Here is a 27,594-nt window from a genome sequence, read left to right on the forward strand (position 1 = left end):
ATATAATAACACTGACTTAAATGATGTCTCATGATTAAGATCAAAAGAAGAATCAAATCCAAATGTGAAATGTGAATTAGATGACAGAGTATGTATGTTTTCACTATTAATGTAATATTTGCAATCTTTATGCTGCAAAACATAATTTGTTATGTTAAATTAGTATAAATTTTATTGATTTTTACTTTTGCTTGTATGGATAAGAGCATGAAAAACTCTCGTCATAATAAGTTAATACTTGGTGATTTATCTGTGCATAGTTTTTTGTGTTCTTTTTGTTGTTGTTGTTTTTGTTTTACTTCTTAGGGCCGCACCCATGGCCTATGAAAGTTCCCAGGCTAGGGGTCAAATTGGAGTTACAGCTGCTGGCAAATGCCCACAGCCACAGCCACGAGGGATCCGAGCTGTGTCTGTGGTCTACACAGCAGCTCACAGCAATGCCAGATCCCTGACCCACTGAACAAGGCCAGGGATCAAACCCGCATCCTCATGGATAGCAGTCGGATTTGTTTCTGCTGTGCCACAATGGGAACTCCCTGTGCATAGTTTAAGTTAATGCTAAAGTCTGTGAGAAAGTTTTTCTTTGTAAAGATTAGTATTTTACTCATGTTTGAGGAACACTGAATCAGGGTTTTACTCAAACTGTTTCCTGCCCATAGAGACTTATCAGACCATACTTTCTTTATGCACATTTGAAGGTTTTTAAAGTAAAAGTAATAATGCTTTTCCAGTTGCTGAGTCTGCTAGAATGAGGGGATTCCTTATGTGACTGGTGTACTGAAACTGGTGCTTGAAACAAATGTTTATCAACAAAGAAAGCCTTGAAACCCTATCTGGTTGCCATGTTTATGTTACGAACCATATGGGTTTGCTCTGACAGTTCAGGCCGGTGAACTCTTAGCTATTTTTACTGATTTGATAGAGAACCAAGAAATAGTTTATACTTAGACAAAATGACTTATTTTAGGAGGAAATTCTAGCCACTGGAGAAATCTTAACTTTCTTGTAGGTCATCTGAACAAATGTCTTTAGTTTGTCTGAGAATTCGTTTCCTCAGGCATCTGTATCTCTTCTTTGCTCATCTCCTTAGCAGTTAAATTTTTCTTGCCATCACGCTTTTTTATCTCATTTTGTATTGAAGGAGTTCGGGGTAGTAATTTTGACATTTGGGTCTCACCCTGCATATGATCCTGGGCAACTAGAAAGGTGGGTGGAACACCCTTTCTGTTATTACCTTAAGGCACTTGATCTTGAGGCTATTTCTGCCTGTAGGAGAAGAATCAGGGCCCCTGTGGTAAGACTAGTGCCTGTCTTGGAACCTTTCCTAAACCTAAAGAAGGATTTAGAAGTCTGGAGCCCTACATCCTTCCTGGAAGCCCCACATGGATAACAGTGTAAATTTCTTTACTCAGCAGGTGTCACTGCAGTTATTTTATCCATGAACTTAATTGTCTCATTTCTTCATTTATAAATGGAGAAGGATATTTCTGTGCTTTTCTGTGTCCCAGGAAGCAATTTTAGGCCAAAACTACTGTGGAGAGGATCATCACGATGGTGTTTCAATCACAATTAGTTCCAATATTCCCTCTCCAGTTAAGTTTGTCTGTTTTAGCATCTTGTCAATTTTTTTTTTCCCCGGTACACATTGTCTTTTAAATTGAATGCTGATCAGGATAAATAGACAACACACTCAACAGGGAATTTTGATCTTGTATTTGAAAAAAATAAATCAGGAGACAGCTGCTCCAATTCAAAGATGTGTTTAGGGAGGGTCAAGAGGTGAATATACTCGAAACACGCAAACTAGTTATGTGTGTTTGTGAGTGCAAGATTAAGTAGCTTTCATCCGGCTGCAGATAGAATTTGTTGTGAGGTCTTGGAAATGACCCAAATTGTTAATCACTATTGAAAGAACATGTTGGTGGAAGAGGGTAAGAACATTCTTAGTTATCAGAGCTAGTCATGTAAGTTTAAGGTTTAGAATGAATTTCTCTCGTCTTCTGTAGTAGTTCCATCAATATTAGTGATAGAGATTTGCAATCAGATTGCTGTGTTGTATGTTCCATACTCCTATATGGTGTGACATTAATTTGATTAATTAAATTTACTCTGTAGTATCATGTTTATAGACTATTTAAGGCTTTGTTGAAAAGTTTATAAAAGGCAAACATATGGTTGGATTCTGGAATTTCCTTATATATGTAAATATATGTAGAGATGATTCACCAATGTTTTTATAGCCAAGATCTTTCCCCCAGGATACAGAATCCTATATCCTGTTGCCCACCGACATCGTCTCTGGTATTTTTCAACAAAATTAATGCTCCTTCTTCCTTAGATGATATTTAGCATTCTTTTTGTCAGTCTTTCCTATATTTTGTGAATTTCTTGCCGTTTGAATTCTCATGACCTCAGAAAGAAGTCAAATACTTTTAAGCCATCCTTATAGCTAGGATGAAGATGTTGACAGGTGACCAAATCTCCACCATTCAGACCCCCTAAAGGAGGTTAGATTAGGAAGTTGTTGGCTGCAAAAAGCAGGCCTCATGCGCATTTCCTTCTGCAGAGAGTGGAATCGCAAACATCCATGGGCAGCAAAGTATAGGACTCAGCCTGCATTGTGCTCAGCAATGGGTCTCCACTGGAGCAATCCAGGGGTATGTTTTCATCCTTGTTTCGGCTTTCTTATCTATGTAATGGATTTCTTTTTTTGCTGAAAATGCTATAGTAACTTCTGTAGTTTACAACAAAAAACTTGAACTGAACTTTCCCCCCAAATTGAACTTTGTCAGTGTGCCAGGACTCGGGGAATTGCGTCCCTGTTCATTGGGAATATGAGCAAGAAACACAGGTTGGACATTCTGGACACCTGTCTTGTCTTCACTTTTGTTTCTCATATGACACCAATTCTTACTGACTTTTACCTCCTATAAAGGTTTTAGATGGTTGCTTCACATCATCCCTGTCATCTACTGCCATAATCAAATATGTATTCTCAATGGGAATGTTCCAGTTATTTCCTAACTGGTCTCTACATTGCAGCCAGGGTGATTTTCTAAAATTTAAATCTGATTTAGCATAGCAACCTCTGCTTCCCCCTGCTTGAATCTCTTCTATGTCTTTCCTTAACACTAAAAGGCAAAAGTCCTTATTTTGTTTATAAGGCCTTCTTGGTCTGTTTACTTTCTTTATCTCCATCTTCATCTTCCCATTTTCTCTTATCCAGCCAAACCTTCAGTCTTTCTCATTATAATCTGCTCTGCCCCAGGTCCTTTGCACAAGTGGTTTCCACTGTTTTAAATGATCTTCTGTCTTCTTTTTAGTGATAACTCTCATGCTTCAGATCACAGGTCTTTCTTCAGGTCACATTCTTTCCTTTTTCTGAGAAAAAAGGATCCCATTATATGATCCTTTGCTATAAAGCAAGCCTCTCTTTAAAAGAGATTATCAGAATTTTGTTTTGAACTGTAATTTTTGACTCTTGGGTTATTTATGTGATACTTCAACCATGTAGAAAAGTCCCATAAAGGGAAATGATATTTGTTTGGAGCATTTAATTTATTCATATTTTTTCTTTTTTGGGTTATTTTATTTATTTGGGTTATTTATGTGATACTTCAACCATGTAGAAAAGCCCCATAAAGGGAAATGGTGTTTGTTTGGAGCATTTAATTTATTTATATTTTTTTCTTTTTTTGGTCACACCTGTGGCATATGTAAGTCCCTGGACCAGGGGTTGAATCTGAGCTGAAGCTGTGACCTGTGCCACAGCGTGGCAATGCTTGTTCCTTAACCCACTGAGCTGGGTTGGGGATCGAACTTGTGCCTCGACAGTGACCTGAGCCACCACAGAGACAATTCTGGATCCTTAAGCCCCTGTGCCTTAGTGGGAACTTCTGTTAGAGCATTTTAAATACATCCCATAGATTATCCAAGCAATTAAAAAATAATTAATTTATATGTTACCTTTATAAACTGAACTTCTTATCTACTTTGATAGGCAGTATAAGATACAAGCTAAAGGAAATGGTTTTAGTATTGTATTTAGATTGAGTTCTGAACAAGTTAAGTTACTTGACTTTCTTTCTTTTTCTTTTTCTTTCATGGCTGCATTTGTGGCATATGAAAGTTCCTGGGCGAGGGGTTGATTCAGAGTGCAGCTATGCCACAGCATAGCAACACAGAATCTTAGCCGCATCTATGACCTATGCCACAGCTTGTGGCAGTGCTGGATCCTTAACTCAATGAGCAAGGCCAGGGATCAAACCTACATCCTTACAGAAACTGTTGTGTCCTTAACCGGCTGAGCCACAATAGAAACTCCTAAATTACTTAACTTTTCTAAACCCCACATTCTTCTGTACACTATTAAACACTTTAAGTATTCCATAACTTTCTCACTGGCATGTTGGTTGAATTAAATAAGACATTTTTTACATTTTAAATAGTTCTTTTAATATATTCCAATTAGCCTCCATCATTGTTTCCATTAATGGGCTTTCTGCCGTGTGTAGATCACTGTCCAGAAAGGCAGTATCCCTTAAGAATACTATTGAGTTAGGAAAATTCTATGCATTATTAACCCCAAGGTAGGAAATGTAAAATTTGTTAATTACCTACAAAGTTATATATGATTAATCATAGGAATTTTTATCGAAGGCAGGAATTGGGCACCACAAGGGAGAAAAAGAGACTACAAAGCTTCTAAACAAAAACAAGACAAAATGTATGCTCTATCATTATGAATTGTGAACTGTGAGTTCATGCTGGGGATTCATGGCAAATGAGCATCGCAAGGTTTGTATGGACTGTACTTTAGGACTTCAAGTACTGGATAAGTGTATGGTATGGTCTGTGTCTGTGCATGCACTTGGTTGCATCTTATGGATGTGGATCACCATGATTGGAGTAATCACTGCCAGTTCATGGTACTTGCAGAATTTAGTCACTATCTGAAGGACCCTTTAAAAGCAATTCCTTTTTTTGGTCCCATAAACTTCTTAAGAAGATATTTGATAATATTATAGTTAGAAGAAAAAACTCTTGGAAACATATCCTTGCTTCTCGCTATCCTCAAGGGAGAAAAACTCAATCCTATTCTGTTGCATAAGGTGTTTCCATTTATCTTATGAATATTACTGAAGTCCTGCAAGTGCATCTCAGTAGTAGACTGAGTCAAAATTTTGCGTATATTGAAAGTTCCCTCTTCCTTCTCCACATTCTCCCTGTGGAGAGAGGTTGGGAAACACCTGTGCTTGATTGTTGGTCAGAGTTCCCACTGTTACTTGTTTTGATGAAACTATTTTCCATTTTAGCTTCTACAGTACATCCCGAGGGGTGGCTTTAAAGAATTAGTGTGGGAACTGAAACTCTACATTTCTCAATGCTTGTGTTCACTCATTGAGCCTTAAGTTAGTATTTATGAAAACAAAGTACAATCCTTAGTTGCTCTCTGGGCAACAAGAGCACTGTTGGGATGGAGGTCACTTGTACGCTTGCATTGTGCAGTTTTGCTGCTTATATTTCAACGGAATTATTGGAGGAATATCCTTGGGTGATTGTATATGCTAAGAGGAAGTTGAATTAACTGTATGTCAGAAGTATTTGCATGCTCTTTCTTTCTTCACCACTGACCACTATGGCATTTCGCAATTGACCAGGTGTGTTTTGGTCATTTTTTTGGTGTTTTGTTTTTATTTTATTATTTTTTATTAAATAATAGCTGAATTGGCAGCATTGGAGGTGGAATAACTTATCCTAGAGAGCAGTAATCTGAAAAGGGTCTTGGATTTTTAAACAATTTTATATCAAATACTTGAATTATAGAAGATTAATAATCTTGTGACCAAAAGCAAAAATCTCAACATTCGAGGTGATCGTACCATTATCTTTTGCTTTTTTATTTCCTGGGACCTCAGTTCATCTATCATATTTGGATGGTTTATGAAGCTGCTTCGGGAGACAGAATATACATATAACCTCGTTTTACCTACCCCCTTTCTTCCCTCTTTTCTCTTGTCTTTCAAATTTTACAGTTAAAGTGTAAGCACTTATTTCTATTTTTTTCTCCTCTCATTTGGACTCTTCTCTATTTCTCTGTATTCAATTTCTCCTTTTTCTCCCACATTCGATGTACTCAATTCCTTTTGCTTTCCCTCCCTTTGTTTGTCTTATGCCTTTTAAGTCAGGCATTGCTTTCAAAAACAAGCAGACTGATTTTTGGTTTAGGTAATAGTTTCTATGTAAAAGAAGTGAAAAAATATTTTTACTTTGATAGTTCCCATTTCTATAATCCCTGTAACAATCCTCTCAGATAGTACTTTTATTCTAATATGACACTTACCTTTTCTGGGACTGATTTTCATCAGTAAAATGGTAGAGGAGAGGTGGATGGCTTGGGGTGGGTAGTATCAGAGCCACGCTGACTTTAGAGCCTGAATTTTTAACCATTTCAGAGATGGGAATATGGTTTCCTTTGGATGACTGTAGAATAAATGATTCTCTTGAATCTTTTATAAAGTGTCTTCTATTGTAATTTGGAACTTTAGGTTTTAATAAAGGAGGGATAACTTCCTTTGTTAGTTGAAGCCTTATATTGTGATTATCCTTGAACCTGAGAACTCAGTTGAGACGTTTTGCTCAAACTGAATTCTTCTCTAGTTGATCATTATTTGCCATTTTATTATCCAGGAGCAGTTATTGACTCTTGTTACTAATTTTAGTCGAAATAAACACTCGTTATTCTGGTATAGGATATGCTAAAATTTTAAAATAGATTTTTAGATACCCTTAGACATGCTGTGACTGCTAAGTATTTTGCCTTTGGGAATATCCATTTATATGGAAATAGAGCAATACTGTACACTCATTCTGTTCTGACCTTATTAAGTTCTGGTCTTTCATTATTAATAGAATTAAGATCTATGCAGACAACAGGTTGGAATTGTTAGTGTAATGTTTAGTCCTTAGGCAGTTTCCAGAGACCGCAGGCTGTCCTGCCTTCTCATACCTTTCAGTGTTCTTTTCAATCTTGGTCCCTCAGAGAAGGCAAGTGATGATTACAAAATTGGCTACAGAACAAAGACTCTGTTGCCTTTTGGGGTAATGCAGCTCTGATTATTCTCTCTGAAGTTGCTTTTCACTTTAGCAGTTGCTTCTCAAAACATTTTGGTACCATATAATGTAAAAGCTATGGAGGTTGTAAAATCATGGGGGGAGTGCTAGGATTTCAGAAGTTGGAGAAATCTTGGAATAGGGGAATCTTAAATTTATATTTATGCATGTTATAGTTGTTGGTAAAGTTATGTGCATATGTGTGTTTCTATTGTGTATTTATATCCAATTTCAAAGCTAGAAAGAATGAAAAAGGGAGGATTAGAAAAGAATAGGAAGGAAAGAGCTGGTAAGGAGAGCTGACTCACGTGGGGACGGGATGGGTTTAGGTAGAGTCCTGTAAGGAAGGTTTGAAAAAGGTTTGAATGCCTCTGGATTGGAAGTTTTTAAGTTTACTAGTCTTTTAACATTGTCATTTTTTATCTTTGAAAATGTTCTTTTCATATATTTTCCACTTTGATTCTCTGTACTATTTGATAGAAAAAGGAATGAATATGACCAAAGGAACACACATCAAGGACCTGCCTAATCAGTGTGCTTTTAGTACGTCATTCAGACACTCTCATTTAGTCCCAACTGCAAACCTAAGGGGTGTGGGCATTTCTAGATAAAGAAAGCAAGACTGAGAAAGTTTAGATTAATTCCCCAAGCTAGGTGAATAGGTAGGAAGGGAGGGAGTAAGGACAGCTGGAGTCCTAAAAGTTCCTGATGAGACAAGCACAGCAGATTATAAAATTAGCTTTTTTAAAGGGGGGGAAATTAACAGTTTTTAATGATCAGATTATACCAATTTTCTATGTCATATAGGTGAAAATGAATATTTTAGTGGTCAAAGGTTCATGATTTTGCTTTCTAAGGTGTTGTAGGGAAGGGTATTAAAATATAGTACAATGTTTGGCCCAGTTCCTAAATTTTATAAGCAGGTAAACTCCCCGAGGTGAGGAGTCTCCAGGAAGGAGAAATGTCATGCTCATTTTACCTGAAGCCTTCTTCTTAGAGTTTTGTGTTTTCTGAAAGTTTTAGACAGTGTTCTCTGAAAATAAAATGTATTTTATTTTCAAATGTAAGTTGGCTACCTAGAACAAAAACAAAGCTCTTACTCAAGGATTAAGAGAAATTTTATTTCTGCAGAATGTGGATGAAAAACTTTTATGTTTGGTCAGGGCAATGGAAAGGGCATTTTCTGTAGAGGAAAGTTGTTGAAATAGAGTGCTGTGAAGTTGAAAGTTCAGTCCTTTTGTACTGGAGTTTGAGGGACAAGTTTTTTTTTTTTTTCTAATCTGACATTTTGTAATGTGTGCCTTATTCTGTCTTGGAAACAAACTATAATGTAGGGGGTTAACTATAGTAGAAGGCATTATCTTAAGAAGTAAAAAAGGTAGAAGTTTGAAGAAATAATTATTAATAGGCCATGCAAAAAAGTCGGGACATCTATGTCAACCTTAGCAAAAATAATGGAATCTCTTGGGGGAATTGCCAACATTGAGAACATTCCTTTTCTTTTCTTTCCTTTCCTTTCCTTTTCTCTTCTCCTCTCTTGTCTTCTTTTCCCCCATCCCCCCTTTTTAGAGAATATTGTTTAAAGTTTTTTTCAGATTCCATTACTTTTTCCCTTTTGTTCTATCTTTGAAAAGACAATATTGCTATACTTTTCAAAAATTCTTCATTTTTGCTTGCCTTTGGTTGAGTTCACCAAGAGTTTACAGGTGCAACATCCCTCTGTTAGGTGCTAAGAGGAAAAAAATGTTCCTGGTCTTGCAGTGATTGCACTGGGGCTGGGGAGATGCACAGAAGAGGTATGGTATATATTTGGTCCATGAGAGAGCACTGTAGAAGTCCTATGGACATGCAGAGCAAGAAGCATAGATGGTTGTAGATGTTGTCATAAACATTTCAACTCCACGCTGAATGCTCTAGACATGGTTCTAAATTTTTTTTTCATGTATACATTCTTTTTTCCTCACGTTATCATGCTCTTTCGTTCTAAATTTTTGAATGAACAAGATAGATGGAGTACAAATCTTTTTGTGGACTTTTTCAATCAAGCAAACAAACACATTAGATTAGGTAAATGGCAAGTGCTAGGAAGGCAGTAACAAAGAATGACATGTTAGAAAGAATCTTGGAAGGAACTGCTTTAGTTGACAGACCAAGGAATGCTTCAGCGGTAGATGGTATTCAAGCTGAGACCTGACTAATGAAAATAAGCCAGCTGAGGAGAAAGTATTCGTAGCAGAGAAAAACCCAGGGTAAAAACACTGAGACAGACATAAGTTTGGACTTTGAAAAGGCAGAAAGAGGCCCACTGTATGTGGAACATGTCGAGAGAGAGAAGAAAGGGGTGGGAGGTGGTTCAGAGAGGATGGCAGTGGCCAGGTTATACTGAGGCTAATAAGTCGAATAGAGAGTTTGGATTTAATTATCACTGCAGTGTGGAGATAAAGATAAGATTGATTGCATATTTCGAAAAAAATCCGACTCCCTATAGAAAACTATTGTAGGGCTGCTAGTGTGGAATTCATGAAACCTGTTAGGAGCCTATTCTGGTTGTCGTCCTGAGAGATGAGAGATGAGGGGAAGATGAAGAAAAGTTGGATGGATTGAGGAGACAGTTTGGAGGATAAGGCAGTAGGACTTACTAGCGGGTTGTAAGAGAAAAGTGAGAGAAAGGGAACAATCAAGCTGATTCCTGGGATCTTAGTTTTAGTACCTTGGTATATCGTGTTGCCATCTAATAAGATGAAGCGAAATGGGGTGGGGAGAAGAAGCTTGATAAAGGAAATGCAAAGCTGAAAAATGCTATGCAAAGTAAGTCAAAACATTGCCTTCAACATAAAGGTAATGACAACATAAATGCTTAGAGATATTAATTTTACAACAAAGGAAAAAAACCATCTTAGATGGATTGTGATTTCGGTTGTCACTCCTTTCTCTATCCAGTGGTCCCGATTATGGCTTCTTAAGCTGGCGAGGCGTGAAACTATATTGCTGAATAGTGCCGTTAGTTTTTTCATGTCAACAGTTTCTGGCATGCTCTGTTTCTACTAGGAAAATCTCACTCGATGCCAAGAACTAACTGTTTTGCACAGTGTTGGTGCTTTGGCTGCTTTTGGTAGCTGTTCAAAATGATCTTCAGAACACACAAAAATGCTTTTCTTATTAAGATAGACTATATTACCTAGCCTTTGGCCTTGGACTAGAACTATAGCATTGGCTCTGCTGGGTCTGTACTTCTCAGCTTCTGTAATCACGTGAGCCAGTTCCTTCTAATAAATCATTAATCTTTTGCTGTGTGTATGTGTGCGTGTGTGCACATGCACACTATTCTGTTTCTCTGATGAACCTTGATTACTAACCCTTTATACTTATACTTGTATAAAAGTATTCAGCTCTTTGGATTTTTATGCTCCAGACATCCAATATCTCAGTGAGGGTTTTTGTTTCATAGAGTACCTCTTTCTACTGTGTGGTGACTGAATGAGTGAGGTTGATTCAATATAAATAAGTACACTGATAATGTTCACATTATAGCATGGAGTTAAAAGGAATTATGCCTATTAAAATGTAGTGGTTCTTCACATGTAGTCCAGAGACCACTGTGGGTACCCAAGATCATTTCAAGGGATCTGTGATGTCAAAACTACTGTCATAAGAACATTAAGATGGGGAGTTCCCGTCGTGGCACAGTGGTTAACGAATCCGACTAGGAACCATGAGGTTGCGGGTTCGGTCCCTGCCCTTGCTCAGTGGGTTAACGATCCGGCATTGCCGTGAGCTGTGGTGTAGGTTGCAGACGCGGCTCGGATCCCGCTTGCTGTGGCTCTGGCGTAGGCCGGGGGCTACAGCTCCAATTCGACCCCTAGCCTGGGAACCTCCATATGCTGCAGGAGCGGCCCAAAGAAATAACAAAAAGACAAAAAAAAAAAAAAAAAAAAGAACAAAGAACATTAAGATGGTGTTTTTCTTCTTCCTCTCATTTTTTCTTGGTAGAGTTTCTCAGAGATTACATGATGTGTGATATTACAACAGATTGAATAAAGAAGTAAAAATGAGAATCTAGCTGTCTTCTATTGAGTCATACATTAGGGAGATTTGCAAAAATGTGCAATAATGCCTCCCTTCATACTAGTTTTTTTTTGGAAAATATAGCAATTTTCCATAAAATGTTTTATTGGGTTAACATATAATAGGTTTATTATTGTTAACAGTAACTTAATTAATAAATGTTTTTAAAATTTCTTAGTTTGAATTCCTAATATGGTCAATATTGATAGACAGAACTTACAGAAACAAAAGCTCTTTGATATTCTCAACATTCTTTAAGATTGGAAAATGGATCCTAAGACTAAAATGCTTGAGAACCCTTACTCTAATAGAAAGTTTTGTATATATACAAGAGTGGATCTGACAAAAATGTTAAATGAATACTTCCAAACATCATACTCTTTCATCACATGAATCTGTTGAAAGCAACATAATCAGTTACAGTTGTTTGCTTTATTTTTGTTTTGACATTTTATGAAAACTTATCTCACATATATGTAGAATTGGTATTTCCGCAATAGTATGTTATATGCTGTCTTATTCTAAGAGCTAGTCTCTTTGTTTCCTCCTCATTCATTCAGTCATTCAACTAGCCATTGTTCATTGAACTTCTACTATATGCATGGTCCTCGTTCGATGTTGTGTCAGATCATTGCTCAGCTGCTCTACCCTTCATTACCTGCTCCGTAATGGTGAAGGTTGACCCTTTAAGGAGTTCTCCTTTGTAACTAGTACAGTTACCGTGTCATTAGAGGGTGCTGAAGGGGCATTTTAATAGAAAGGAACTTTTACTTCTGATTAAATGGTGTTTCTATTTTAGTTTCTTCTTGCTGGTCCTACATAGCTGAAGGTTTCCTGGAACATGCAGTACCTCAGGGAGCTTGCAGCCCCAGCACTGGCCTGGTGACCATGTTGCTGTTGCCCTCCCAGTGTTCTCACAGTTCCCTCCAAACCTTGCTGCATGGCAGTGTTCTCTTCTTCCCCTGCAGGTGTGGACCAGCTCTAGCCTCAGTGACCCAGCACACGTCTTCCCCACTCATTGGGCTGTAACCACACCTTTTAAAGGGGTCTTAGTTTCAGCAACTTCCCTCCCCTTCCCACATTTTTTTCTTCCTTGGTTATTGTGATTATCCTTTAGGGTTCTTTTTATAACTTTCAAGTCCCTACCTTCTTGTAGTTAATAATTGTTTATATTACACTTTGCTGTTACATTTACTGTGTGGCTTCTCTTTTCTGATTGGACTCTGAGTGAATCATGTGCTTTCTAAGAGAACATCATTAGTCTTCTAAGGGAGATAAATGGCTCCTATGTAAATTATTTTAAATTTGTATAAAAGCAGTGTAAAATTAAGGGATAAAGCCAGAAAGGCAAAAGCTGTGTATTGAGGGGAGGGAAAGCTGTAGGGGGGCTGGGGCTGAGTAAAAATTGGCCAGAGGCTGAGATGAGGGGAGCCTTCCTTAGAAGAGCATGAGCCCATTCTGAAGGAGAAAACTGGCATGGTATGTAGAGAAAATAGTGAGTACTTTGTCAGGTTGGGGAAGCCAGTTTGTGAAGAGAAGTAATGGGAGGTCATATAGAAAAAGTGCTTTGAGCAAGATTGTAGAGTGTGGTCAGTACTAGGCAGAGAAGTGAAAATTCTCTCAGCTTATTTTATAGGGCACATTCAATAGATTTTGAATAATAACTGGCTTAATATTATTAGTGCACAAAAGGATATATATATATTTATGTATGTATATATAAAGGAATTTTAGGATGAAGTAGAGAAACCTATTTATCATTATTTTCTTGTCAGTTAATCCTATTTTTGGGGTAACTATGCTTTTCCTAGAAGTATAGCTTAAAGATAAATTTTTCATTAATAAAGTTCATAAGGCATTATTTGTTCATCTAAATATTAGATTGTGGTGCTTATGAATATGGGACTTGTTTTCTTTGGCTGTTCTTTTAAATAAAGACTTCCATTTAGTCTAAGTACTTGCTCTCTCTCTTTTAATGAGTTGAAATCAATAAGAAATTCCTGATTTTTGTATTGGGTTTTTTTTTTGAAAGCCAAGATGCTGTTAATCTGTAGGATGCTAATAGGATTTATTTCTTAAAAGGCAAAAACCTTGTGTTTATTTCCTAAGTATTTATCATTTTTCATTTGATGTTCCTCATGTATGATAACATTCATGAGGTCTTTCTTTTTTTAAGAAGTAAAAATCTAATGCATGTTCATTGTAGAATATTCATTGGCTATATATATACACAAAAATAAGAATACATAAGAGAAAAAGCAGCTTCCCTCCATTATACAGGTAATGTTTTCCTGTGTATTTTTTTTCCCTGTCATATGGGCATGTTTGTGTGTACATATATGAATACACCCACATACTTATACATATCCATTTATTTAACATAAACATAATTTTCATGAGCATAATATTTCACCACCTATTTATTTTACTTATTATATCTTCCATTCAATAGGTTTTAATATAATTTTAATGACTGCTAATTATTCATCAAACTATTTTACCATAATTTTACAGATTGCCTATTATTGAACACTTAAAATACTTTTGTTTTTCTTTATTTTCAACAATTTAATGAAGAGATGGACATCTGTTTTAGGCTATATCCTTGTACACATACATGATTATTTATCTAGTGTACATTCCTAGATTTGAAATTGCCAGACAGAGGGCATACATTTTTTTTAAGGTTTTGACTCTCATTGGCAGATTACTTTCCGGAAAGGTTACACTTTTAAAATCATAATTATTTACATTTTGTCTTTTGTCTTAAATGATGTATTTGAGAACTCTGTTGCTCAACAGACCATAAGGAATATTTCTAATGCCACTAAAGAAGTTATGTTCATTGAAAGTCAGTACATTATATGTGTGTGTGGACACAGATGTTTAATTATTAAGTCTTGAGATAGCTAAGTTACACCTGCATAGAACTAAACACATTAGAAATCTAAGGAATTAATTAGCTGATAACAAAACAATAGTAAATAATTTTAAATTATAACTTAAAGAATGGGGGAAATACATATTACAGAGTTTCGTGACTCGACGGGTTGGTAGCCAGTTATTCGGGAGATTGTGAAAGTAAATTTTAGAAGATGATAAGAATAGCACAGTGTTCTCTGTGTTTGGGATGATGGAAGGGAATCTTGTGTCAAACAGGCAGGTATCTACGTGGTGCCTACAGGGTAAATTGCCACTATATGCATGCAGTTGGCAGAAGGTTTTAGATGTTTTTTTGATGCTAGTGCTTGCTCCTTCCTTTCTGGAATTGTGAAATGAATGCATAATATTCCATAGGACTCAGAAAATATAGCAGTAGTCAGGCTGCATTGAAAGAAACCCATTTAACAGACACATTCTATAGAAATGAAATAGCAGCACGCCTAAAAATTTATTTAACTTGTATTGAATGCCCTTGAAATACTGAGATAGATTGGACAAGGTTTTATTTTGTGACTTTTGTCTTTCTAATGATCAAATTGGTAATTCCTACAAATTAATGTACTTTGCTTCTCCCATTTCCTTAATAAGAAAATTATTGTAGCTTAAAAATGCAACTGGCTGAAAATTGCTAAATGGTCTTAATAGTAAATATCATACTATATAATTAAAATGGGAGACAAAACATTTAATTTCAGAGTTTATTTTATAATGGAAGAAAATAACTTTGAAAGCCTGTAAGACATTTAGAGAGCACTACTTTAAAACTGACAATCAGAAGCTATAATTGATGCCGACTTGTAAAAATAATTTAAATCCACTACTGCCTTAATATATCACCGAAAATATTGAGATTGCCGTGGAGAAATAGGTCACTTTGGTTTGTGAGGAAGCTGAGGCCCAATAACACTAAGTAACTTAACCAAGATCTTAGGCCTGGTCCTCCTTCAAAGCCATAATTGATCTGTTCTGCTGTGGTGAATCTGAAAGACATCTCTGCAATTCTGCCATGGATTTCAGAATGTGCGGATAATCAAGAATAGAATCACCCTATTCTATAAATTGGGTTGGGATCTAGGATATCCTTTTTTAAAAGAAAAAGGCATAACTTCTCTAAAATATACCGGGCCAGTTTATTCTATTAATGTGCAGTCTGAGCATCAGGGCGGAGGGGGCGTGAAAAGAGAATTCCAGGTTATAGGAGAAGGTGAGAGCTGGGGAAAATGAAGGGAAAGTAATATAATAACGATCACTGTAGTAAGCTTATTCTGTCCTCAACTTGATAACTGGTAGTGTTGTCACATGAAATCTTCATAAAAGCTCTGAACTGTAGAGTACCAGTGACTGGGAGTGGGTCAGATGTGAAATGTTGGTGTCTTAAATAGTTGAAGCCTTCTTACCTGCCATGGTTTGAACTTGCTGTTGGGGGTTAATTGAACTAGTTAGACAAGTAGTCAATGAGTGTTTAGTGTGTCACGCGAAAAGTTTTTTTGTTTTGAGGAGGAGACACAGAGGGTTGATTGATTCTTCAAGTTATCAGGAAGAGAAGACCAGTGTAAGTCTTGTAACATTGGATTCTGTAACACTGTATCTAATACATTTTGGTTAAAATTATAGCCTAGGAAAAATATTATACGATGAAATTTGTGTCCTACCTTAAGTGTAACAAATGGGTATTACTACTTAATATTAAATATTTAAGATATATTTTTGTGATATATATCGTTATTAAGATCCACAGTGACATGAGAAGAACTGATCACTTTTCTGGAGAGGTCCTTGGAGTCATAGTGGCAGCTAATGTTCAAGTTCCATTTTTATACTCAGCGCTATATGACTTTGTCTGCTATGCAGAGTGTGTGTTTGAGAGTGGAACAATGAGGTGCTGCAAGGTTGAGATTCTTTATATTCTATGCTTCCTCATGACATATTACCAATAAATGTTTTATAAACCATCCATAGCGGAGTAGATTAGGGATTTTTGAACCAGGTTGCTTGTAGCTCTAGAAGAACATAGGGACTAATGCAGAATTAGGGACAGTGGCCATGGTGATTAGCTGACAGCTTAGTGGACGAGGCTTCAAATGGGTAAATCCACTGTGTGTCAGATTTTCAGCTCTAGAAATTTTGGCATTTTGAACTTCGGTCCTTATATTTATCCTGCAGAGTATCCTTATTCCCTGAACAAGTCCAGGGTTGTTAGTCATTGCAAAAGGTCACAAAGCATGCAGAAGTGATGATTTTGAGATCTGAAATCAGAAATGATTCCAGCGCCTGCACTCCTAGCCCTTGTCTGCATTAGTATAATGAATTGCGAAAAGGAAAAATTCCCTCCCTCTGTAAACCAGGCCAGTAACCTATTTCTCTTGTTTATTTTTTGTTTGATGAGAAACCTCTGTTGAGCAAGACTAGAGATTGTTTAGAGTGGGATCTGCACTTGAACCAGGCTCTACATGGTCTATTTGACTTTAAATAATTTACTAATTGTGCCTCAATATCCTGATTGGTAAACTAGGAAAAGTAACAGGTTGTTGTGGAGAGTAAATGAATTTGTACATGTTTTGTACTTCGAACAATATCTATTACCCCTTATGAATTCGTTTCATCTACTTTTTTTGATATCTTTCTATATCTCTGTTCTGGAAGACATAGTCTTTTTGAATTAAATACTCAGAATAAATTGGAATCGTTTTAGCGTTCTTTTTATCATTATATTTCCCCTTTTTGCATATATATCTGTTTAGCTTTTATTTTATATAATGTCATTTCAGGTTCCTATATGATAGTGGACTCTTCAGATCATGATCCTGGAGAAAAAGCCAGACTTCAGCTGCCTACAATGAAAGAGAATGATACTCACTGTATTGACTTCAGTTACCTCTTATACAGCCAGAAAGGATTGAATCCTGGCACGTTAAACATATTAGTTCGGGTGAATAAAGGACCTCTCGCCAATCCAATTTGGAATGTGACTGGATTCACGGGTAGAGATTGGCTTCGGGCTGAGCTTGCAGTGAGCACCTTTTGGCCCAATGAATATCAGGTAATCATCTGTTCTTTTCTGATTCATGCTTCGATGTCATTGGATCTTACTGTGTGTGTCATACTTAGAGGTAAATACTTGCCCCATAGGAATGAGAGATTATCCTTTAGCTCTCCTCCACTGCTCTTCTTGAGGAAATGTTTGCATACACTGACACAAAATCCTCAAAGCAGGGAAATATTTTACATGTGGAAAAATGTAGTTTAGGCACAAAATTTCTTGGTTGTTTGGCAAAGAGCTTTGTATTGACAGCTATATTTCTATGTCTCTGTTCAGAAATACAGTCTTTTTGAGTTGAGTGTAATATGTAGACTAGATTGGTTTATTGACTTCTTGAAAAATTACATTTGGAAAATAAACATGAAACAGGGTTTCCTGAAATATGTTAGCTAAGGGGGAGGCATTTCAGTCTTTTAAAAATATTTTTGGCAATTACATGGAGCATAAAAATAAGCAAACAAAACCTCACCAAGATTAGAGTGGGGGACAGTTTTGGCTTGAAGGTCGCGCTAAAGAATTTCAGTAAGAGTTTAGAGTCTTCATTGTAATGACCAAGTTTCTGCCTCATTCCATCCACTGCCACTTGACAGCCTCTCATTCCTCATTATTACTCATATTTCTCCCTGTACAAGGCCTGTCATGGCCTCTCCAGCCTCAACTATTAAAAAAAAATAAAAAAATAAAAAGCAAAAAGAAATTGTCCACATCTTTGGATCCCTGCCACCTGCCTATTCCCCCCTCCCCCAAATGCTTGATTTAATTATGAGTAAATCAGACAGTGGATAGTGTCAATATCTACACTGTGATTTGTGTAGCTAAGTTTATATGGCTTAACAAAAAAAAATGCATTTACCAGTTTGGAGAGTTGTTCAGTAGTCTTCATTGTGAGGTTCATACTTGGTAACAGAAAGTTACCTCTTCTGAAAGTTCACTTTTCTGTTAAATCTTGAGATTTACACCTTTAAAACACTTGAAGCTTATTATAGAACCTAATGAGAATGCATTTATGTAAAAGTATTTTTATTTTCATTGGTGAGTAATTTATAAGCAAGTAACAGTTATTTCTGCTTTTTAGAAAAGCACACAGGCTTATCTTTATTTCCGGGGAGAGGGGAGAGGAAATCATTGTTTTAGAGTTGATTTTTAATTTTATTAAAAGTCTCTTACATCATAGGTATGGTTCCACAGGTAAGGTTCTCTGTTTGGGATTATGTGTCTATGAGATTTTAATAGACTTTCTTTAGGTTCTAGTTGATTCCATTATTCCTGAACAGAAGGATGTTTTTCTTCAGTCCTCGGAAGCCATCTGCCCCTTCAGGGCACACAGCTCTGGGAGGGCTGTGTACGTGGTAGGTACTTAGGGAGAGGTGTGTGAAACTAATGCTTAAGCACTGAAGCAAGGTTAATAGGCTCATTTCTTTTTTTTTTTTTTTTTTGTCTTTTTGCTATTTCTTGGGCTGCTCCCACGACATATGGAGATTTCCCAGGCTAGGGGTCTAATCGGAGCCATAGCCACCAGCCTACACCAGAGCCACAGCAACGCGGGATCCGAGCCACATTTGTGACCTACACCACAGCTCACGGCAACACCGGATCATTAACCCACTGAGCAAGGGCAGGGACTGAACCCGCAACCTCATGGTTCCTAGTCGGATTCGTTAACCACTGCTCCACGATGGGAACTCCAATAGGTTCATTTCTGACAACAGTGGTTGATGGCTGTGATTGCTGAGTCATCCTCACAACACGTTGTCATTGTACTGTTTTCACTAGAATCTGTTATTGGAGCTCAACCTAATGCTAAAAAGGAAAACCTTGATTCAGCAAAATAGAGCTGTCAATGGATTCACCCTTCTTAAAATAAATTAAAGCTCAGATAACAAATTAGCAAAATTTTAAAAAATTCAGTTTCTGGTTTCAGGTTGCATATATTCAGCTCTGTTTGTTGTTGGCTACCTGCATAGATAGCATGTTAAGGAATCAAATTGTTAGTTGTATCTTTGAAAAAAAACCCATAGAAGTAGATTTTGATAAATCTAACAAATAATTTATCTATGGTGTCGTATTGCTATTCCTTTGTGACTAAGAAATGGGATCCATATAATTACTTTTTCCTATTTTTTTGCGAGATCTATCTTTGAATCTGATATTAATGACATTTTTTATGGCACAGATTTCTGCGGTGTTAATTTTAATGTTGAGTTATGGTACCAAGAACCAGATGAATGCTTCTTTGTTCAGTCTCATTTTGCATAACAAAGCTGTCTAGGTTACAGGTACCTGTGGTATTTTTAAGCAAACAGTGCAAAAAGTACCTGTGCAGTAAACCTGGCCAGTGAGATCTTTTTGGAGGTCTCTTATCAGAGAAAATGATTACTAAATACTTAGAACCTATGGGTAAATGTCTCTTTGTTGCACATTGAAATTTCAAAAATAACTCATTTTTTAAGTGATTACTTTGCTTCCACATTCTTTTCCTTAACCAGCAAAACATAACAATCAATGAGAGCAAATAACAGTAGAATTTTTTATTCATGTGCTTAGTTAGTGCTCAATAAATTACTTGATGGATATTTTCATAGATGTTGTCATTTAAATACCTAGCGGTACCTGTATTTCAGTTATTAAAAACAGCTATATTCATGTAGCATTTTTGCTTTTAGGAAACAGTAGGAAAAACTTTTGACTATGGCCTATGCAGAATCTCTATGAATTTTAAAAAATTAAAATATAGCCTTTGCAGTGTGCCATGTTAGAAGCCTACTCTTTTGTTCTTGAAGAGACACTGCATATTTTTAATTTTCCCAAACTTCTAGAGTAAGTGGTGTTATGATACTGATAGAAATTGTTCTCCTTGTTTTCATGGTTTACTCAGCTTCTCTTCTCCAGAGAATTTACACCCTCTAGACTTTAATCTTTTTTTTTTTTAAACCTTCTCATTTTTCCAGATGCCTTTTCTTTTGTATTCCTGCTGAAGACTCTTACATTTTCTTTGCTTGAGCCCTTCCTTAGCTGTCTTTTCCTCTGATACAACCCCTTTTCACTTAACTTTTACAATAACAACAGAGACAATCAGAGAAAATAGCCCGGGGGTGCTCCTACCTTTAATTACTGTAGGATAACTTTCGAGATCCGAGATCCGAGAAGTGAAAACAAAACACTCCCTACAAGTTAGCTCTTCTCTTTTCTACTTTTCTTTGGAACCAAAAAATCTGAAAACGATGGAACCTATCTTTGCTGTGATTTTCCCTTCCCAGAGAGTCCATCTTAACAGATGCCTAAACAGAAGAGTGATATGGTAATTTAATCACATTTTCTGTGGACTGTTCAATAATGAGGAGACCCCCAAGAAACAGCCTCTGATTTGAAAAGTGACAAAAATCTAAGAAATTGTGAAATAACGGCAAAAATGATTCTCTGAGTAATGAATTTTCATTACTGGGAGATCAGGATCAGGGCCCAAGGGCTCTGGGGTCAGATCTTCCTGGGTGAATCTTGAGTCTACTATTTAGCATATCTGCAGCCTTGGGAATGTTTCTTAATCTCTTTGTAGTTTCCTTATCTGAAAAATAAGGGTCATAGCAGGACCTACCTCACTGGGTTGTTCTAAGTATTAAGTGAGTTAATACATATAAAACATTTAGAAAAGGTCCTGACACATAGTAGGTGTTGCCATAAAGTTAGGTTAATGTGATGATGGATAAATTTAAAAACTTGTGAACTCTATTGGATTTATTAAGTGCTCAGCATTCTTGGCATTTTCTTCTATTATGAAAGCATGTTATTCTCTTTGTTTATAAGATGTTATTTTTTAGAGCAGTTTTTGGTTCACAGCAAAATCAAGAGAAAGGTAGAGATTTACCATATACCCCTTGTCCCCTCACACTCATAGCCTCCCCCATTATCAACATCTCCCAGCAGAGAGGTACATTTGTTACAATAGGTGAATCCATACTGACACACCATAATCCTTCAAAGTACACAGTTAATTAGCAGGTTCACTCTGGGAGTTGTACATTCTAAGAATTTAGACAAATGTATAATGACATGAATCCATCATTGTAGATTCTTGCAGGGTATTTTCACCGCCCTAAAAGTACTCTGTGCTCTAGCTCTTCATACTTCCCCATCCATGCTCTCTTCTTCTCAGGTTTTTTTATTTATGAAAATGTCTAATTAATTGACACCTTAATGGCATGAGACCCCACACTGGGGATATCTCTTCTCCTGAAGTATACAGTGTAGCTTGGCCCTACAGGAGATAAAAATGTAGGTCCACACGGGAATATTGAATGTACTTAGATAAAACTTGAAACAATCTAAGAATTGTTAAATGACTTAAGAGATAGAGCTATGAAATGTTGTGGGGAAAGTGAAAACAAAAGATTTGTTTCCAGAGTAATTTGAGGCAGAAATTATTCTATAAATCTCGCCTCTTGATTTCTTGATTCCTAGATTAGTATGTTTTCCACTGTACCTCATCGTTTTTGTTAAGCCATAATTATTTGGAACCAACATTTTCTATAGTGAAACCGAATAAGCAAATGTAAATTTTATTAATGATATAAACATTGAAGTGATACACTAATATATAAGGAACTGTTTCTCACTGGTGTCTTCAGAAAAATAAATGTCTTTTTAGCTCAGTATGCTAATTATAGAAAGTATCATATTACAAGTATTTTGTTTGCCATGGTTACAAGTTGCTAATTCTGCCTATTTTAATAGGCCTTAAGTAAGTACTGTAAATTTTTTAATTGCTCCCTAAAAAGAACTAAAAAAGAAAATAAAATTACAACCCCAACCTTATGAGGTATAATCTCAGTGTTAAATTTCAACTGAAGATCAGCATACCTCTAAAAATGTAATTGTCTCCACTCTGGAAATCTGACCTGTCTTGTATGTGTAAAACTAAATTCTGCTTTGGGATTAAATCCATTAGTTTCTTACTGAACAGTGAGGTTGTTACCAAATGAGGCAGACAGACAGAACTTCCAAAACTATTAGTGGAAACCTAATCTGCTGTTTTCCATTAACTGGGTGCACATCATTAATCACAAAAATGATGCGTGATGAAAACTACAGGGGTTTGGCCAGAAATTGGAAAGTAATAATATAGCAGAATGTGCCTCTTTTTTTTCTTACCCCCTAATTCACTGAGAAATAAACACTGAGCTTTTGCAACCCATTTTCTTCTTAACATTTTCCGCTGTTTAAAAAAAAAAAAACAAAACAAACTATAAGAACCGGATAAGCATGGCATCTTTTGTTTTTGTCTCCTTTTTAAAGGTTTATGTTAACATGCATTTCACTGATATTTTGGCAATGGAACGTTTGTTACACTCCAAAGATACTTCTGGCTTTGGACCCAAGAAGATTGGGACTTAAACCAAATGACTGTTTACTTAAATAAAAAGTCTCTGAAAGATGATCTTGAAGGGCAGGGGCTGGAGTAAGGGCATGCTCATGAACCATCCATGCAGAGTGAGGAAGAGAGGTTATCACTCTTGTGCCATAGCTCTTGGAGTGCTTCCAGTTTTTACTGGTCCTCATTCATCTTTGTTGAGCCCCACTGAAGAAAAGAGGGTAGGAAGATGTATTCGTTTGCTCTAGCTAACATAGCAAAATCCTATAGACTGGGTGCCTTAAGCAATAGAAATTTATTTCTGTTACAGTGCAAAGGCTAAAGATGAAAGTGCTGGTCTATTTGGTTCCTGGTGAGTGCTCGCTTCCTGGCTTGCAGATGGCCAGCTTCTCCCTGTATCCTCACATAACAGAGAGGGAGAGCTCTGCTGTCTGTCTCATCCATTTCATTTTTATTTTTTTTTTTTTTGCCTTTTCTAGGGCCACACCCACGGCATATGGAGGCTCCCAGGCTAGGTAGGGGTCTATTTGGAGCTGTAGTGGCCCGCCTACACCACAGCCACAGCAACTCCAGATCGGAGCCAGGTCTGCAACCTATACTGCAGCTCACTGCAACACTGGATCTTTAACCCACTGAGTGAGGTCAGAGATCAAACCTGCAACCTCATGGTTCCTAGTCAGATTCGTTAACCACTGAGCCACAACAGGAACTCCTGTCTCATCCATTTCTTATAGGGGCACCATGCCTATCAGATTAGGGTCCTAAGCTTTTAACCTCATTTAACCTTAATCACCCCCAAGTCTCAATCTCTAATATAATATCACACACACACACACACACACACACACACACACACACACGGGATCAGGACTTCAACATATGAATGGGAAGTAGTTCTCCATGATGGGAACCTCACCTTTACTCTGTTTTAATATTTGATCAAGTGCTAAGTGAAAGCTTCTTATCATCATGTATGGACTAAGTTGTTTATTATTAAATGGTTGAAATCATTCCCTCTTTCTTCTGTCCTAATTTAATCTTGCTTTTAAAGTTTTGGACTTTAGCCGTATCAGTGACCTTTGAAGTTAGCCACAACTAAAGTTGGCTTATTTTAGTTCTGGCAACAGTAATTCCCTAACATGGGCACTTGGGCTCATTTTTTTACACTCACGCTATAACTTTTGTTTGATTGGCTGTTATTAACAAGGCAGCCTTTTGCTGCTGAATTTTACGCAGTGATTCCCTATGTATTTCATTTAAAGTATTCTAAATAAGGTTTGAAAAAACTTCCATGTTATTATAGTCATTGTTTTCTTAAAACTTATCTGGTGAGGGTAACTTCTGTCTGGTTCCTGGTGGTGATTTGCTTTTATTATAAAACACCTGCTTTATTTTTCCTTTGGACTCTGCTTGTATTGATTCATTGATGCAACTTACAGTGTGTAAACAAATGTAAACAAATCAAGAAAAGCGTCCCATTAACACAATAATTATTGCAAGTATATGACAGAAGTCTCTTGTTATTCTACTAAATCATACCTGTTTTCATTTAGTGTAGCAGGAGCTGTCAAGTGTCCCTTCACTAATTCTTTTGAGAAATGTTTCCATGAAATTAATTCACATCCCTTTTAATAGGAGATTGAAAAATAATGAGCAGTAAGGAGAGTTAGGCAGTGTTTGTTTAATTCATGACTGTTTCTTAGGAGTTTGTTTTATTCAAGGGGACCTGGGAAGACAGATGCTCCAAAGGGTTCAAGAGATGCCCGTTGTTCTTGTTTAGCTCCCTTATTGGCGTTTAGCGCAGCTTGTTGAAGTTGAATTAATGCACTTCAGATCCCTTGTTTACCATACCACTGTATCCATTATTTACATATATTTAATGGGCCGATCTTCATGTACTAAGATGAAAAAAGATATATCCTACTGGGGCAGGATTCCTAGTCACACACAAATGCAAGAATCATTTCCTTCTAATGTGTTTAATCTGACAATGCTGTACTGTTTATTAATCAGATAACATTTCAGTAAGAAAAATACAGATAACAAAAATCAATTTTTCTTCAGTTATTTTGTCTTTGGACATCTGATAGTTAATTGGAATCGGTCTTTTTTTTTTTTTTAAAGGCCTTCCAGGTTTCCGTAAAACTTAAATTTCTGTGTGACCTCTTTCTCCATTTCCATGGCAAAGACTAAATTTTCTTCATTTTAGATTGTATGTGACGTGTAACTAAATATTGCCTCTTCAAAAGAAAAAAAACAAAACTAAACCGGGTGGCATTATGTTTTTATCTAAAATTTAACTTTTTTTTGCTGTGGTGATTTCAGTTTCCATTCTTAGAACATAATGGAAAAAGAAAAGGCTGTAATTATCTATTTTAGTATAAGCTTTTCAATTGCAAGAGTGCAGTAGGAAGGAAATATAAAGGAAATGTCAGACGTATTTATAGTTCATATCTATTTTACTCTTCCTTTTGATAATATATAGAATTTAATTATTCCGTTATTGGTAATAGAAGTTGGAATTCAAAGGAAAACAAACTTTGGACACTGAAAATTAAAACATACACTTATATAATCCAGTGGACAGTTTATAGTTAATTTTAGCTGTCTTGATTTTCAAAGGGTGTTTTTAAAACTAGCTGCTACATGTTATTTCTGCATTAGTTATATAAGTAACTATCACACACACCACTGGAATTCCCTGATGAGATTTAGATCCTTAATATTCTTCAAATGATCTTTTTTTAAAAAATCATTCTTTTCAGCTTTCTGGAAGCACTAAATCAATTCTTATTTTATGTTTAAAAGTAAGCTGTGTACTTATAAATTTATACCAACTGATAATTCAATGAAGTAATAAAGAATAAAGAATTTCTAGTGCCTAGTGTTCAAAGATTGGTTCAAACTTAAACATCTTTAGATCCTGGTATTTTGCAACAACAGCATCAATATAATACTTGAGAACACATACAGTGATTCTTTGGGTTAATATTTTTTTAAGAGACACTTTAGGTTTGCTTGTGAGCTTCAATATGTTAGGCTTTAAAAAGAATGAAGTCAGTTTAGCCCATAAATATTGGAGTGAGTATCCAGTTTTCGTTTTGGTTGCTATTTATTTTCTTTTTCTTTCATGGTTTTCCCTCTTAGTCTCCCTTCCCTTCTTTTGGGGAGAGGGCAGTTATAAGCATAGCCAAATAACTATTTTTTTTAGTATGTCTATTTATTACATTAGGTATTGTGACATGCTGTATGAGAACTGGAAGTAGATGGCCTTTCTCTTTTTTAATGTTGGTAGAGAATAAAGTCGAGGTCTTTTTATATCTTGGGTAGGGGTTCAAACTTGAAGTCTTTTGATTTGTGTTCAATTCCAGGTCCTTGTTCATTGAGTGACTATTCTGTGGGACCTTTTGAGTTTCAGTCCCTACAGTATGATGATCAGAGTCTGCTAATTATACATATGTTTTTATGAAGGAAGAAAACCCTCAAACTAGTCTTTTGAGAACTCTTATTTACAAAGAAAGACTAAAGCTAGCAAAGTCAAAAAGAGTTAGAATTGAAAAGATTTGGGATACTCACACAGCATTTTAGGGAAGTGGAATAGCCAAGCCTGAAGACAGTAGGGACCCCAGAATAGCAACAACATTGACTTTCTGAAGATCACCATGAATGACTCATTAATTTATCCCTTCCACACGTATTTATCAAGCAACCTAACCTATACCGAGCTCTGTTCTGGCTGCTGGGGATATATAGTTCTGAATAAGTCTCATAGTTCCTGTTCTCCTAGGAATTCTACTTTGGGGTGGGGGACAGATAAATAAATGAGCAAAATATCAGAATGCAGTAAGCACTAAGAAGATAATTGAAATAGGATAAGGTGAGAGTTAGAGTTTTGGAAACCTTCTGGGACCAGGTGGTTCAGAAAGAACTGTTAGAGAAATTGAGTTTCACCAGGAGATCTGAATAGTGGAAAGGACTTAGGCACACAAAGCTCAGGGGAATGCGGCAGAGACAGAGCAAGCAGCTCACCCACGGCCCTAGGTCTGGAAGGAGATGGGCATCGTGGCAGAATGGTCCAAGGAAAACTTATTAGGATGAGATAGAGAGGTTCTGTTATGTGGAACTTTGCCATCCAAGGAGATAATTTGAACACTTTTAGAAGATTTTAATCAAGGGATTCTATTTACTGAGTTTTGGGTCTCATCTTGGGTCTCATATTCCAAATTTATTTTCTTCCTTAATTTTTTCACTGCTTCGCCTCTAGTTACAGCTCTGATTGTGTCCCATTTAATAATGGTAACCATCCCCTGTTTTCCCTTGCCATACACTCTATTTTCAATCAGTTACTTTGGGGGAAGTACTCTTTTGCTGATAGTGATCTCCTTAGATTTTGCCAGTGTTTCCTTTAAATTCAAAATAATCAACCTTCATTTGAGGTCCTTTATGATGTAGCCTTGGTCAACTGCTCAAATCTCTCTACTACTGCTACTGTTATTATTCTTATCACAGACACCCTTTTCTTTAGTCAAACTGCAACCTGTTCTAATTGTTCTTTGAGCAATTTGGACAGTGTGTGTGTGTGCGTGTGCGTGTACATTTAAACATTGTGTAGGTATATGCCTTCTGAAATGCCTTTGTTTCTTCCTTTCCTCCCCAGGTTCTTTTTATCTTTGCCGACCCAACCTTATGCTCACTTCTACTATGAAGCCTTTGCTGGCCACTTCGCTTCTCCTATCTGTATTGCTTACATTGCTATTTAGACATTTAGTTTGTAAGATTTCAGAGAATTTTACGTCTTGTGCCCCCCAGTGGATTATAGAACCTCTTTGAAAAAGGACCAAGTGTGCCATAAAGACAGTATAATATTTAGATGGTGCTTTGTATTTTAGAAAGCAGTTTGACAAATTAAAAAGAATTTCTTAATAGCATTATAAGGTCACTAGGAAAAGCACAACTCTTTTTATTTTAGAGATAAGGACTGAGAGAGGATAAGTGACTTGCTTAAGGTTATGTTTCTAGCTAGAATGGAGTTAGGACCTCTAAAGGTAAATTTTAGTTCCTCTCTAAT

The 27,594-nt window shown here is 36.5% G+C and overlaps 1 protein-coding gene across 17 annotated transcripts in view; it reads left to right on the plus strand.

The window, feature by feature from the left end:
- Positions 1 to 27,594, plus strand: part of PTPRK (protein tyrosine phosphatase, receptor type K) — a 565,337-nt gene that overhangs the window by 186,480 nt on the left and 351,263 nt on the right. For all 17 annotated transcript variants that reach the window (XM_003353215.4, XM_021072706.1, XM_005652678.3 and 14 more), the window contains exon 3: positions 16,890 to 17,161. In XM_003353215.4, coding sequence (XP_003353263.1) covers positions 16,890 to 17,161 — 272 coding nt within the window. The remainder of the gene's footprint in view (positions 1 to 16,889; positions 17,162 to 27,594) is intronic.

This window comes from Sus scrofa, chromosome 1, assembly GCF_000003025.6.
Source record: "Sus scrofa isolate TJ Tabasco breed Duroc chromosome 1, Sscrofa11.1, whole genome shotgun sequence".
NCBI classification, from domain to species: Eukaryota; Metazoa; Chordata; class Mammalia; order Artiodactyla; family Suidae; genus Sus; species Sus scrofa.